The sequence below is a fragment of the Callorhinus ursinus genome, unplaced genomic scaffold (genome assembly GCF_003265705.2).
Source record: "Callorhinus ursinus isolate GAN/ISIS: 27379988/994484 unplaced genomic scaffold, GSC_fseal_2.0 scaffold10, whole genome shotgun sequence".
Classification (NCBI taxonomy): domain Eukaryota; kingdom Metazoa; phylum Chordata; class Mammalia; order Carnivora; family Otariidae; genus Callorhinus; species Callorhinus ursinus.
The window spans coordinates 7680560-7695004 of record NW_027397072.1 but is presented as its reverse complement, the minus strand read 5'-3'; the positions used below and the strand labels follow the sequence as shown (position 1 = coordinate 7695004).

Sequence of the window (14445 nt, the reverse complement as noted above, 5' to 3'; positions counted from 1 at the left end):
CAACCACATCTAATATTCTCCCTAAGAAGAATTACAGGTGAACATCATTTTCTCCATCTTGTTAGGTTTCTAGGAGTCTCGTTACTCCCTTACAGATTGCCGTGGGTAGTTAGACAGCCCCTCTACCCAGCTCTAGTGACATGATTTGATTGTTGTTTCTGTAAGACTCCTGTGGTATGGAAAGGAAAATGTATAGGAGAGGCACAAGACTGTCGGCACAGGGCCCGCTTGGGAGGTTGCTAAGTAATCCAGGTGAAGATATAGAGGGAATGGCGAGAAAAATGGTTTCAAGGGTTGTTTTGGAAGTATAATTGACAGGATGTAATGACTGACTGTAGCTCTAGAGAGAGGAAAGAGTCAAGGATGAATCTTAAGTTTCTGGATAGGAAGAAACGGAGTGTGTGATATTTACAGAGGAAAGAAAACACTGGAGAAGGAGCTGGATTAAGGAGAAAGATGATGAAAGATGGACTTCTTTTCATCATGCTGATTTTGAGATATCATAAAGACACCCAAGTAGTGTCCAACAGGCAGTTATATGTATGAATATATGGGTCTGACCCTCACTAGACAAGTCTGGGCTGCAGAAATAAATTTGGGCATCATCATCAACATATAGATGGTAATTAAAGCCTTGGGAGAAGATGAGATCACCCAATGAAGGCATACAGAGCAAGGTGAGGTTTTTAACAGTAAAATTCCCTGAATAATGGACTATCTGCATGCAGAATTAATCATCTCTGAGAAAAGCCTTGTTATTTGGTTGACGTGGCCAAATTCAAAGGCACTATCATCATTTACTGGAGGCATTTTATTTAATCAAAGGGCCTAGTACTGATGATGATGATGATGATGATGATGAAGAAAACAAAACAATCATAACTAGCATTGAGTTATTATGTGCTAGGCACTGTCCTGAGTGCTTTTCATGCAGTAGTAATTACTGGAAGTAGTTACAACTCTGTGAGGTAGATGTTATTATCAGCTCCATTTCACCAAGGATGAAACAGAGGCAAAGAGAAATTAAATAATTTACTCAAGGTCACATATAAGTGGCACAGCTAGGATTCAAACCCAGGAGTCCGGTTCCAAATCTGTGCTCTTAAAATCACTCCAAACACTGACTAAACCCAAATGTTATTATTTAGAATACATATAAAGCAAGGGAAATATGAACACACTAATGATTTTGGCACATCCTCTATTTAATGAGAAAGTCTTATACACAGTGCCCTAATTAACTCATTAACTATAAAACACTGTAAATTATCTTGAAAAAACATAAATACCGACCATCTACTAACAGGTTTTTCTAAGAGTTCTGTTTTCAGTTTATCTTATAAATACAGAGAACCTATATTCTAACTTTTACCGACACCAATGTAAAAGCTACTATGGAGCTACTAGTAACCATTTGCCAATATGAAGGTCATCTGTTCATCTTCTCTCTTAGAAAAATGCAAAACACTTCATACTACCACTAAGGTACTTCAGTGTCACTTTTCATCTTTAGAGCATTTTACTCACATTAGATAATTAATTTTCCAATACCCTGTGTAAGGTAAATAGCATTATTGCACTATATAAATAAGGAAACCAAGGAGATGAGTTACCAGCCAGAAGAAGATTACATTTCAGAACTAGAACTCAGGCTACCCAATCCTTCCTGTCTCTCCCTCAATTTAAGCCTCCTTGTAAAATTCAAGATATCCAAACGTTGTCCCTTAGTTCACACAGATAATCAGCAAAGACATCATTATACGAGAGGTCGAGCTTACCTCAAAAGATCTGAAAGAGTAATTGTTTCTCTCTGCCATAGTAATGACAGGTAGCAGAAAGCAAGTGTCCTTGGCACTGTCATCTTCACAATTCCCTTCTCCTTTCGCAGTGAATATTCAACTCCATCGAGAGATCCAGAACAGATGGATGCTGTTTCTTAGGGGATAATGAAGAATTTTTTTAAGTGCAGGTAACTGTTTGGACAACAAAAGAAGCAAAACAACAAGAAGAATCCAAAGAAGCATTTTCAATATCTTAAAATCAAGTTATAATTGATACAATCTTTAAAAGAACAATTTGGCAATAAAGTGCAATGACGGCTTAGAGGAAATTGACTAAAAACGTACTCATTGGTTCTTTATGGGAGTGGGATGGGCTGAGATTCTAAAGAGGGATTTTTAGAATGCTTGAATTTCTTATAGTGAATAGGAACAATTTTTCAAATAAATACAAGAATAAACAATTACAAAGCAAAGCAAAAAGTATATAACTGCTTTGATGCAGGCCCCAACCCACATGTCCCTTTAAAGGTCTGAGAGGCTCTCCAAAACACTAGCTAGGAGAGTACACAGGACTTTGTAAGTCATGTTTTGTACTTTGGATTTTATTCGGGATATTATAAGAAGTTTCTGGAGAGTTTTAAACAGAGGAACAACCTGATTTCATTTGTATTTTTAAAAAGCTCTCTCTGGCTGCTACAGGAAGAATGGAGCTATAGGAGGGCCAGAGTGGACACAGACCACCACCATTAAGGACAGCAACGACACACGCTTGGACTGGAGTGGTGGCAGTGCAGGTGGTGAGAAGTGGCTGGACTCTGGACATATTTTGAAGCCAGGGTCAGAAGAATTTGCTGGTGGACTGGATGTGAAATATGAGAGAAAAAGAGAAGGCAAGTGTGATCCTGAGAGTTTGGGCCTGAGCAACCAGGAGAATGAAAATGCCACTTACTGAGACAAGGGAGAAAGCAAAAGAGCAGGTTTGATGAAAGAAATCAAGGTTTTAGAATGGCATGTGTTAAATGTAAGATCCTATTAACTGTACAAATGGAAATGGTAAGTAGGTAGTTGAATATAAAAATCTATAGTTAAAAAAAAAATCTGTAGTTCAGAAAAGAACCTAGAGATAGAAATTTCTGAGTCATCAGGATGTAGCTGGTATTTAAAGCCAGAAGTAGGATAAGTAGAAAGCAGGACTAAGAATGACCTCAAGAGACTCCATGCTTTCTTGGACAAAACTCTCCAAATTATTTCTCAAAATTCCTCTTTCCAAATCCTATAAATCCTTTCTTCAGAGCATTTATCGATAACTGAACTTCTTAATAAATGTTTGCACTTACTGTCCAGCTCCTCCTACAACAATCTAAGCACCTTGAAGGCAGACAACCTTGCTCATCACTGTGTCCCCAGGGCCCCAAGCAGGCTCTAGCACAAAGGAGGAACCCAATAAATATTTGGTGACAAAGAGGCTAGCAGTTCAAGATTTTCACCAGAGTGAAAAGATTTTTAAAACGTGCAAAGAGGGGGCGCCTGGGTGGCTCAGTCGGTTAAACATCTGCCCCTGGCTCAGGTCATGATCCCAGGATCCTGGGATCGAGTTCCGCATCGGGCTCTCTGCTCAGCAGGGAGCCTGCTTCTCCCTCTGCCTGCCGCTCCCCCTGCTTATGCTCTCTCTCTCCGACGAATAAATAAAATAAAATATTTTAAATAAATAAATAAAATATGCAAAGATTCAGGGTCAAGGCATGTTGTGGCAGTACTGTTTATAATATGAAACAAATTTAAAACAACCAAAGTGACAGTAGAAATTTAATTAAATAACTCTACACAATGGAATACTACATACCAACTCACTCAATGCTTAAGTCGGTGGTTCTCAAAGTATAGTCCCTATACCAGGTGTATTAGCATCACCTGAGAACCTATTAGAGATGCAAATTATTGAGCCTACCAATCTATATATATATAGATTTCAATAAAGTATTATGTTAATATATGTGTGTATATATATATAAAATAGAGAGAGGCTCTCCAACATATAGAGGCTTCCAGTGAAGATGGCAGATTGAAGACACACAGTAGCCTCTGCTCTGTTGCACTACAACAATTACACAGGAATTTTTAAGATAGATATAAACTCAAGAACTAACAACATGGAGGAGACAACAGCAATAAAATTTTAAAAGCCAGAAAGCATATGTACAGGTAATTACTGCCTTAGCAGTGTTGAGAAAGCTGGATTCAAAGCTAGCAGAAGGGAAAACTATAAACCAATGTAACTTTCCCCTGGGGACCCCTAAAGAAAGCTCCAGAACTGGTTAAATCCTGGAAATTGCGTGAAAGTAGGTCTAACACAAGAGAAATTGCCCGAAAGTTGATTGAGAAGCAGTCAGATACTCAGGCTCCTGCCCCAACTCTGTGCAGCAAATGCCTGCCCCCCACTTCCTAATCTGGGCAGAAAATTGGAAGTTTCTCCTCTGGAGAGAGTAAAACAAAGGGTCTCTAGAATAGGGCACATCAATCATATACACAGTTGAGAATAGGGTATATTATTAAAAACAGGAAGATTAAGTGAAAGTGTACATATTGAGTACTGAGACAGCCGCCAACCCCCACACACCCCTCAGGCCTTCTACCCACCTAGTTCCTAGAACAGCCAGGATTACACCCTCCAAACAGATGACTCAAAGAGATTTCTCTTGAAAATCCTATCAGCTCAGGTGGAAAAGATTTAAAGACGATAATGCTGGAGGCTTGCTAAGAAAATAATCCAGAGAGATCATGCACAGCACAACTGACAAAACTCTCCCTGGGTAGAAGGCTTTCACTCAATTTTTTAGTCTCCATTCTTAAGAAGACTAGCCATAATAGGCTCATTAACATTTGAAGAAACCCTCTAATACAAAAAGCAGAGAACAAAAGGATCAAGTCAAGGGGGAATATTATCAATATCATAACAATATCCTCAGTAAAATAAGAAAAGATGCACTACAAAAATGGTGGAGTAAACCAGGAAATGATGAAACACAGTCAAGGAAATAAGGAATTTAACAAAAGAGGGATAAGAAAATCTTCAGGATGTTGGTAAAGAGATCCCAAAGATAGCTGGGTCATAGGTTTAGAGATATACCCTTGTAGATTAGAGTAGGTCAGAAGTTCCATAAAGATTTTTTCCAGAATATGAAATTGGTAGAATATCTAAGAAATTGAGAGATTTTCAGAACTGGGAGGAAATGTGGAGATATACTACTAATAAATTATAGATTAGTAATAAAATAGAAAACTAAATAACAAGGCAATTATCAACTCTGGGAAAACAAAAATATTGTATAGAAATGTAATCATAGTAAGCTATATGGCTCACATTAAATATTGGGCTAGTAAAAAATTATAATTATATTGGGAAGAAAAAGAAAAAGAAATGCACAATTGTGTGCTGGTGACTACATGGGGAGAGGGGCAGTGAGGAATGTGTGAAACAGCCAAGACTTCATCTTTTATAGTGGGAATTTAATAGCTAATGTCCAAAAGCAGAAATCAAGATGTAGTACTAGAAGCATATGATATGGAGCTATGGAAGTTGCAGAAGAGCTGAAAATGAATGCCTCTTAGGAATAGCACACTTAGGGGAACAAGGGACTATAACTCTTCCAAACAAGCTTTATAAATATTTTTAAATTACATGCACGTAGGATTTTTTTCTAGTATTTTTATTGTTATGTTAATCACCATACATTACATCATTAGTTTGTGAATGCACGTAGGATTTTGATTAAAAGTGTAAAGAATAGCACACATTTTTGTAAAAACAAATAATAAAACTCTTTCCCTCTCTCTATATATACATGAATAAAAAAACTTTCTGGAATGATCTACCACAGCAATGTGGTTATTTTTGGATGGCACAATAACTGGTGATTTTTTCTTTGTGACTATTTGTATTTTAGAATTTTGAAATAAAGGTTATATTCGTAGTTACTTTAAATGTAAAAACTAAAATAAAGCTGTAAGGATCATCACTTACTAAAAAACAAACATACAAACAAAAACTCTTAACATAGGTAAACAATCATGGTGCTCTAAAAGGCCTGGATGATTTGAGAGTCCTAGTTGTCTGGGACAATTTGAGTTCAGGCCTGCCTGAAAGCATGGAGCCAGAAACTCCAGAGATTCACTGCTGCCCAATTATTCTATGATCCTAACTTCTTTCTTTCTTTGGACACAGAAAGTAACTTATCTGATATCTGTGTCACTGTGCAGTCCAGCAAGTAATGCGGATATACTGATAAAAGGAATTTTTACTCTTTGGAGGGCAAGAGGCTTGCAAAGCAGCAGTCCATACAAAAAATGTTTTGTTGAAAATTTTATATAACCACACAATCCAGATTTCCACAATCCCTAACACCAGACGGTTTGGAAGCTATTTCCCAAAGAACTCTGTCAGCACACATCAAGATTCTAGTAATCTATAATAAGAGCCTGGTCTGTTCTTTGAGGTCTGTTTTCCATCATGTTGTTTTTAAAAAAAAAAAAAAAAAAAAAAAAAATATATATATATATATATATATATATAGTGTGGAAACCACAAAAATCATGAATAAATACTTTGAGAAGGTCTACATCTGTTACCTTAAACATACTCCTTACCTATTTTAGATTATGGAATTAAATCAGAGAGTAAAACTCACACACATACACATGATACGGTAAGTTTTGCTTCAGTCTACACTTAGAAATCGGACACATCGTCTTTGACTCTTACCTACTTGACCATATGGCCAAGATCTATCATCTCTCTATTGCAACTTTTCTTTGAAAATTCTGAGCCCACATATCTATGATCTCTGTTGAGCTGGCTTCCTTCTCTCTGGATCCACGTATTATTTAAGTTCCTTTAAAAATCACACAAAAATACTCATGTAGAAACAATGTACCTTTTTAAAAATTGCACTAAGATTTCATTTAATTTACCTTTCTCGTAGCCTAATGATTTAGCAAATCATTCTTTCTTCCTAGGCCAAGTTCCTTTTCTTGGAATATGAAAAGATTAGACTAAACTATTTTTAAGGCACATTATCAGCTTTAAAATTCCAGATAGTCTGATTCTCATTTTTACCTGATTGTGATGCTTTGCTGATGGGGAAAGGCTTCTGAGGGCAGCCATCAGGCTGAGAGTCTGTTCCACTTTCAACAAAAGAACGGCAGCTAAAGTCACTCAGCAGGTCAGGCTCACTATCCCAGTCTGAATGACTTGGGTTATCTTCTAATACCTATTTGCAAAATATCACAGATAAAATTATTACATTGGAATTTAAAATGCAATTGATTTCCATGAGCTTCCAAGTCCTGCCCATCTGAAACACCAAAAAGTAAACTACTCTAGAGAACTGCAACCATCTGCCATGTTCCTAAAACTAAAAGACTTTTACCTCCACAACATGCTCCCCAGCTGTTCCTGGAACACTTCTGGAGAAAGGCTACAGACAAGGGTGAGCAAGGGAACAGGCTGCCAGCAGACACATCAGGCTTCCTTCTCCCTCTAACTAACATCTCTCTTGTAGCCCTAGTGGCCACACCAATAAAAACATCAATAATGACTCCTGCACAATGCTGGCTTCTCTTCACTGAGCCTACCTGGGAATTTTTGCTTTGTATCTTTGTTAATTCCATTTCTCCTGCCCAGACTAGCCTTTCTTCTCTTTCTCTCCAACTCGTTATTTACTCTATCATGCAGTCTTTCCAACCAACTCTTCTTCAGTGAGTTCTTGATTTCCTGAACTCTTGTGGCACTTTACATTTATAACACTTAACTGACAGGGATATACTAACTGATACCATTGTTTAATTTTTCACGTATGTATTGTTGAAATGGTGGTCAGAGTGTTCCTAAGAAAGGTCAGCTGGCTGGCTACCTAAAGGCCTCATTAGCTGACATAACCTTGGGGAAACTAATCACAGTTAAAAAGCCACATTATCAGCCACGCAGACCAAGAAACTCAATCTTAACAAGAGGAGGTAAGACTAATGTTAAGGAAACTCACAAGAGAATAAAGCAAAAAAAAAAAAAAAAAAAAAAAAATCAGGGATAAGATGCTTGTGTCATCTGTCAAGTACTTCCCCTCTCTACAGGTAAGCATATGAGACAAGGTACACCATAAAACTGGCAGACAAGCATGGACTCATTGAGAAATTTGAAGGAATCACAGAAGAAAATGTCCACAAGCTTATGCAGACAACCATCTACCAGGAAGTTGACCACATACTCTACTCTCTGTTTGATTCTTCTGGTGGACTATCCAAGCTGCCATCTAAAAAGCCAGTTTCGGGGTGCCTGGGTGGCTCAGTCGGTTAAGCAACTACCTTTGGCTCAGGTCATGATCTCAGGGTCCTGGGATCAAGCCCGGCGTCGGGCTCCTTGCTCAGTGGACAGCCTGCTTCTCCCTCTCCCTCTGCCCCTCCCCACCACTTGTGCATGCTCTCTCTCTCTAATAAATAAATAAAATCTTAAAAAAAAAAAAAAGCCAGTTTCTCCCTCTGGGCACCCAATCCCACCCTTTCTACTCAAAGATTATCCCTCATTTCTATTTTCCCTCTCCGCATTGAGAATCTCTTCTCTCCTGTATTATTTCTATCAGTACACAAATATGCTATCATTTATCCACTTAAAAAAAGAAACACTTTCCTTGACTCCAGCTACAATATAATTTCTATGTGCTTCTTCGCAGCAATATGCCTTGGAAGAGTTATCCAGACTCACTGTCTCCAATTTCTCTCTTCCCAGTCTATCTTACACCTCATTCTAACCAAACTTGTGACTCCACTGTTCTACTCATCCACTTTTAGCCCTTTTTCTTCCTGACCAGGCAGCAGCATTTTCCAGCTGATCACTCCCCTCCTCTTGAGACATTTTGCTCCTTGGACTCCAGAACGCCCTCTCGCTCTCCAGGCCTCCTCCTAATTTACCAGTTGCTCCTCAGAGTTCTTTGTAGGTTCTACTTTTATCCCAGACACCTTCATCCGACAGTGGCCCAGAGCTCAGCCCTTGGTCCCCTTGTCTTCACTCCTCAGTGATGTCATCTGGTCTTGTGGTTTTAAACACTACCTTCAACGTTGTTTTCGACTCTAAAATGCACTGCCTTTTCCCCATATTTTAGTATCCCTGACATCAGGGTGTATCTTACAACCAATGGCATGTCACAGTTTGATTTGCAGCATTATTTTCTTTCTTGGGGATGTTTAAAATAATGGTGTATCTTCCAAACAATGGCATTTAAGATGTGATGATTATAATGTACATTAACAACATTGAAATTTTTATCTCTAACATAGTCCTCTCTCCTGAATTGAAGACCTATAAATCTAAGTACTTGGAATTTCCTCGTAGATATCTACCAGCTGTCTCAAGCTTAATGTGTCCAAAATGGAACTATAGATCTTCCGGTTCCACCTGTTGTATCAGGCCCCAAACTTAAGTCATCCTTGATGACTCCTCTTTCTCTCACACCCTACATCCAACCCATCAGGAAATTCTGATGACCCTATCCAAAGTTTATCTAGAATCCTAGCACTTATCATTTCCATTGCTACCACCTTGTCCCAGCCACCACGTCTTATCTGGAAGAGGGCTTCTCAAACTTTAGTGTGCATAGGAAGCGCCTAGGAACTGTGTTAAAAATGCAGATTCTAATTCAGTAGGTCTGGGTGAGGCCTGAAATTCTGCATTTCTTCCCCCAGATATCCCTCATGGCTTACTCTTACCTAAGATTCCTGATCAGGGAGGGGAGGGCTTCCCTGAACACATCACAAATAGCACCCTTTCCAGCCACACCATTTTCTATCTCCCTTACCGTACCCTGATTTATAATAATTGCTTGTTCATTTTTTCTGGAAGTTTTAAGTAATTTATCTCACCCAAGATCACACAAGTCACAGTAGTGGAGCCAGGATTCAGATGCAGGCCTCTTACTATTCTTGGTGCAGTCACATTCAAAGCATGAAGAAATTACTGAATATTTGAGAAGACTTAGCTTCTTTTTTTTTCAATTCTTTTTTTAATTTAAATTCAATTAGTTAACATATAGTGTATTATTAGCTTCAGAGATAGAGTTCAGTGATTCATCGTCTTATATAATATTCAGGGCTCATTACACCACGTGCCCTCCTTAATGTCCATCACCCAGTTACCCCGTACCCCCAGGCCCCTCCCCTCCAGGAATGCTCAGTTTGTTTCCTATGATTAAGAATCTCTTGGCGTGCCTGGGTGGCTCAGCTGGTTAAGCATCTGCCTTTGGCTCAGGTCATGATCCCAGGGTCCTGGGATGGAGTCCTGCATTGGGCTCCCTGCTCAGTGGGGAGCCTGCTTCTCCCTCTCCCACTCCCCCTGCTTGTGTTCCCTCTTTTGCTGTGTCTCTGTCAAATAAATAAAATCTTAAAAAAAAAAAAAAGAATCTCTTATGGTTTGTCTCCCTCTCTGATTTCATCTTGTTTTATTTTTCCCCTCCCTTCCCCTATGAACCTCTGTTTTGTTTCTTAAATTCCATATATGAGATCATATGATAATTGTCTTTCTCTGATTGGCTTATTTTGCTTAGCATAATACTCTCTAGTTCCATCCACGTCATTGCCAATGGCAAGATTTCATTTTTTTGATGGCTGAGTAATATTCCATTCTATATATATAAACCACATCTTCTTTATCCATTCATCGGTCAATGGACATTTGGGTTCTTTCCATAGTTTGGCTATTGTGGACATTGCTGCTATAAACAATGGGTGCAGGTGTCCCTTTGGATCGCTGCATTTGTATCTTTGGGGTAAATCCCTAGCAGTGCAATTGCTGGGTGGTAGGGTAGCTCTATTTTCAATTTTTTGAGGAACCTCCATACTGTTTTCCAGAGTGGCTGCAACAGCTTGCATTCCCACCAACAGTGTAAGAGGGTTCCCCTTTCTCCCCATCCTCAACAACATCTGTCATTTCCTGAATTGTTAATTTTAGCGATTCTGACCAGTGTGAGGTGGTATCTCACTGTGGTTTTGATTACTCCCCGATGTAGAGTAATGCTGAGCATTTTTTCCTGTGTCTGTTGGCCATCTGTATGTCTTCTTTGCAGAAATGTCTGTTCATGTCTTCTGTCCATTTCTTGACTGGATTACTTGTTCTTTGGGTGTTAAGTTTGATAAGTTCTTTATAGATTTTGGATACTAGCCCTTTATCTGATTAAGACATTTGCAAATATCCTCCCCCATTCTGTCAGTTGTCTTTTGCTTCTGTTGACTACTTCCTTTGCTGTGCAAAAGCTTTTTATCTTGCTGAAGTTCCAATAGTTCATTTTTGCTTTTGTTTCCCTTGCCTTGGAGACGTGTCTAGCCAGAAGTTGCTGCTGCTGAGGTCGAAGAGGTTGCTGCCTGTGTTATCCTTTAGGATTTTGATGGATTCCTATATCACATTTAGGTCTTTCATCCATTTTAAATCTAATTATGTGTATGGTATAAGAAAACGGTCCACTTTCATTCTTCTGCATGTGGCTGTCCAATTTTCCCAACACCATTTGTTGAAGAGACTGTCTTTTTTCCGTTGGATATTCTTTCCTGCTTTGTCGAAGATTAGTTGACCATAGAGTTGAGGGTCCATTTCTGGGTTCTCTATTCTGTTCCATTGATCTATGTGTCTGTTTTGGTGCCGGTACCATACTGGAGAAGAGTAAGCTTCTTCTTCTTCTTCTTTTTTTTTTTTTTTTAAGATTTATTTATTTATTTATTTGATAGAGAGAGAGCGTGTGCATGCACACACACAAGCAGGGAGAGCGGCAGGCAGAGGGAGAGAGACAAGCAGACTCTCTGCTGAGCAGAGAGCCTGATGTGGGGCTCGATCCCAGGACCCTGAGATCATGACCTGAGCTGAAAGCAGAAGCTTAACCAACTGAGCTACCCAGGTGCCCGAAAGACTAAGCTTCTAACTTAAAAGTACTCGTTCCTTTTTCCTTTCAAAACAGAGTATGGGACACCTGGGTGGCTCAGTCGGTTAAGCGGCTGCCTTCGGCCCGGGTCATGATCCCAGGGTCCTGGGTTCGAGTCCCACATCCAGGTCCTTGCTCAGCAGGGAGCCTGCTTCTCCCTCTCTCTCCCTCTGCTTATGCTCTCTCTGTCAAATAAATAAAATCTTTAAAAAAGAACAAAAAAACAAACAAAAAAAACCCCAAAATAGAGTATATTCAAAATAGCTGTACTCTTCAATAAACACTATATTGCCAATTTGTACATCAGGTTAAAATTTTGCTTACTGCTTATTTATTCATCAAGAAGATTTTAGTGTGATGCCAGTATTACTTTAGACAGGTGTTTATTCAAGTTAAGAAAACCTTTTTAAATATCTTAAGTTACACTAACAATGTTAAAATGTCAGAGAGAATTCCAGGTTCTGATTCAAATTTTCTATGTGCTAGGCAAACCCCCAGCGTACAAATATAACCAACCAATACCTTAGCTATGTAATTCTAAAGATCAGATTTTTTAAAAAGGATTTTATTTATTTGAAAAAGAGAGAGAGAGAGAGCGTGCGCGCACATGCGTGCGCACTTAAGGGGGGGAGGGGCAGAGGGAGAGAGACAAGCAGACTCCCTGCTGAGCAGGGAGCCTTACATGGGGCTCCATCCCAGGACCCTGGGCTCATGACCTGAGCCAAAGGCAGACGCTTAATGACTGAGCCACCCAGACGCCCCAAGATCAGATTCTTAATAGCCTGGATGGCTCTTTCTTTTCTATTCTCTTTCGAAGTGTCACCTGAGAACCACATAGCATCTTTTGTTTTTCTTTTTCTTTTTTTTAAGATTCTATTTATTTATTTGACAGAGAGAGACACAGTGAGAGAGGGAACACAAGCAGGGGGAGTGGGAAAGGGAGAAGCAGGCTTCCCGTGGAGCAGGGAGCCTGATGCGGGCTTGATCCCAGGACCCTGGGATCATGATCTGAGCCAAAGGCAGATGCTTAATGACTGAGCCACCCAGGTGCCCCATATCTTTTGTTTTTCTTGAGAAGCACCTGCCTCCTGAATCAAGAGAGGATAATGTTTCATAACTCTATCATTATAAAATTGTCTATTCTAGTAAATTCAAGTTATTCCTCTTGAGTTTATTTAAATGCACTGTCCCAGATTCAAAAAGGAAGTTGCCTACACTAATTGCTTAGGTCAGTCCCCCTTCCACCATTGTCTCTCTCACGGCTTAGCTCCTCTAAACTTCTCATTCTCAGAACTTATTCCTTTCTCCCAGACCTGGGTTTCTCAGTCCTGGATCACTCAACTCTGCATGTGGAACCTAGGCAACCCCAACCAAACAAGGAAACACTAGGCCAAGTCTCCAAGCTCTTAAGAAATGTGTGTCAAATAGATTCAGAATCTCTTCTCAGCCCTGGAGAATAAGCACCACACATCAAACCTATCAGTTTATCAAACTTGCCTTTCTCAGTGGTGGAATCTTCTCCTACCCCAAATAAAATGTCCCATGGCACATTCATAAAGCAGTTAAATGCAAACTAAAAATATAAATGCTCTGGGGGATGTGGGAGGGGGTGGTGAGGCATCCAGACTTATTTTCTTCACATAAAGACTGCTGAGTAGAGACAACTGAGCTGAATAATGAAATACCAGGTACGTGGGTATTCCAAGCAAAGGGAAAAATATGCAAAAAAAGTTTTTTTCTAGTACTACAATTAATGGAAAGTCCTTAAGCTTCTATTTAGAACTTAACTACAAATTTGTTTCAACTAGTCAAATAAGAAGTCAAAATTAATTCCAATGTCTAGATCAGTGACCCTGTCCTTCTGAACTATAAGAGAAACCACTTCACTGACAATTCTGTGACAAGCATCATAAATCCAGATGAGGTTGGACCTGTCTTCATCTCTACCTCACACTAGAAATGGCTTTTCGTCCTGCTTCTCAGACTTGTGACTTACCGTAGCTTTTCTTCCACTCGTATAAACTGGGTTTTTACAATATGCCTGCTTGCTCTTCTGAAGGTAGCGCTTCCAAAAATTATGTAAAACTTCATTCTAAGGTAGAAGGGAAATGAGTAGTGATTATGACAAATACACTGGTACATCTATACCACTTATACTTCATATATTGCCCTCCATCTAAATGTATTCTTAACTTTCTACCTATAAAAAGAATTATCATCACAAAATCAGGTATATGGGAAACACTGAATAAATTCTTCATAATCTTAGATTTTTAAAGAAGAGACTAATTCCATAAAGATCACCTAGTTGAATCCCTTCCTTTTGTAAGTTTAGTATATTAAGAATGAGAAAAAGAAAGCAACTTATTTGTGACCACACTTCTAGTTAGAGGCAAAGCTGCTCTTGGGTCCAAGTGGAAGGAAAATAAGGTAACAAAACAAAACAACTTTTCTATTTATTCATCACCTACTAGGTATGAGGCATCCACTAGCTCTAATACAACACTGCAAGATAACTACTATCTCCATTTTACCACTAAAGAAACTGAGTAAATTGGCCAAAAATGACCCAGCCAATAAATAGAAAATCCATTAATAGGATTTGGAGTTAGTTTTGATTCCAGAGCCTGTGTTCTTAGCATAATGCCATTTCTGTGCCATTTAAATGGACAGGTCTAAACAGTTATGTTCACTGGCTAATTTCAGACAAA

At 39.1% G+C, this 14445-nt stretch overlaps 1 protein-coding gene across 3 annotated transcripts in view; it reads right to left on the bottom strand.

Moving 5' to 3' along the window:
- TAF1B (TATA-box binding protein associated factor, RNA polymerase I subunit B) overlaps window positions 1-14445 on the bottom strand; it is a 66921-nt gene that overhangs the window by 42734 nt on the left and 9742 nt on the right. For all 3 annotated transcript variants that reach the window (XM_025867725.2, XM_073896983.1, XM_073896981.1), the window contains exons 5-7: window positions 13731-13826; window positions 6895-7048; window positions 1779-1935 (exon numbers count right to left, since the gene is read on the bottom strand). In XM_025867725.2, the coding sequence (XP_025723510.1) occupies window positions 1779-1935; window positions 6895-7048; window positions 13731-13826 (407 nt within the window). The remainder of the gene's footprint in view (window positions 1-1778; window positions 1936-6894; window positions 7049-13730; window positions 13827-14445) is intronic.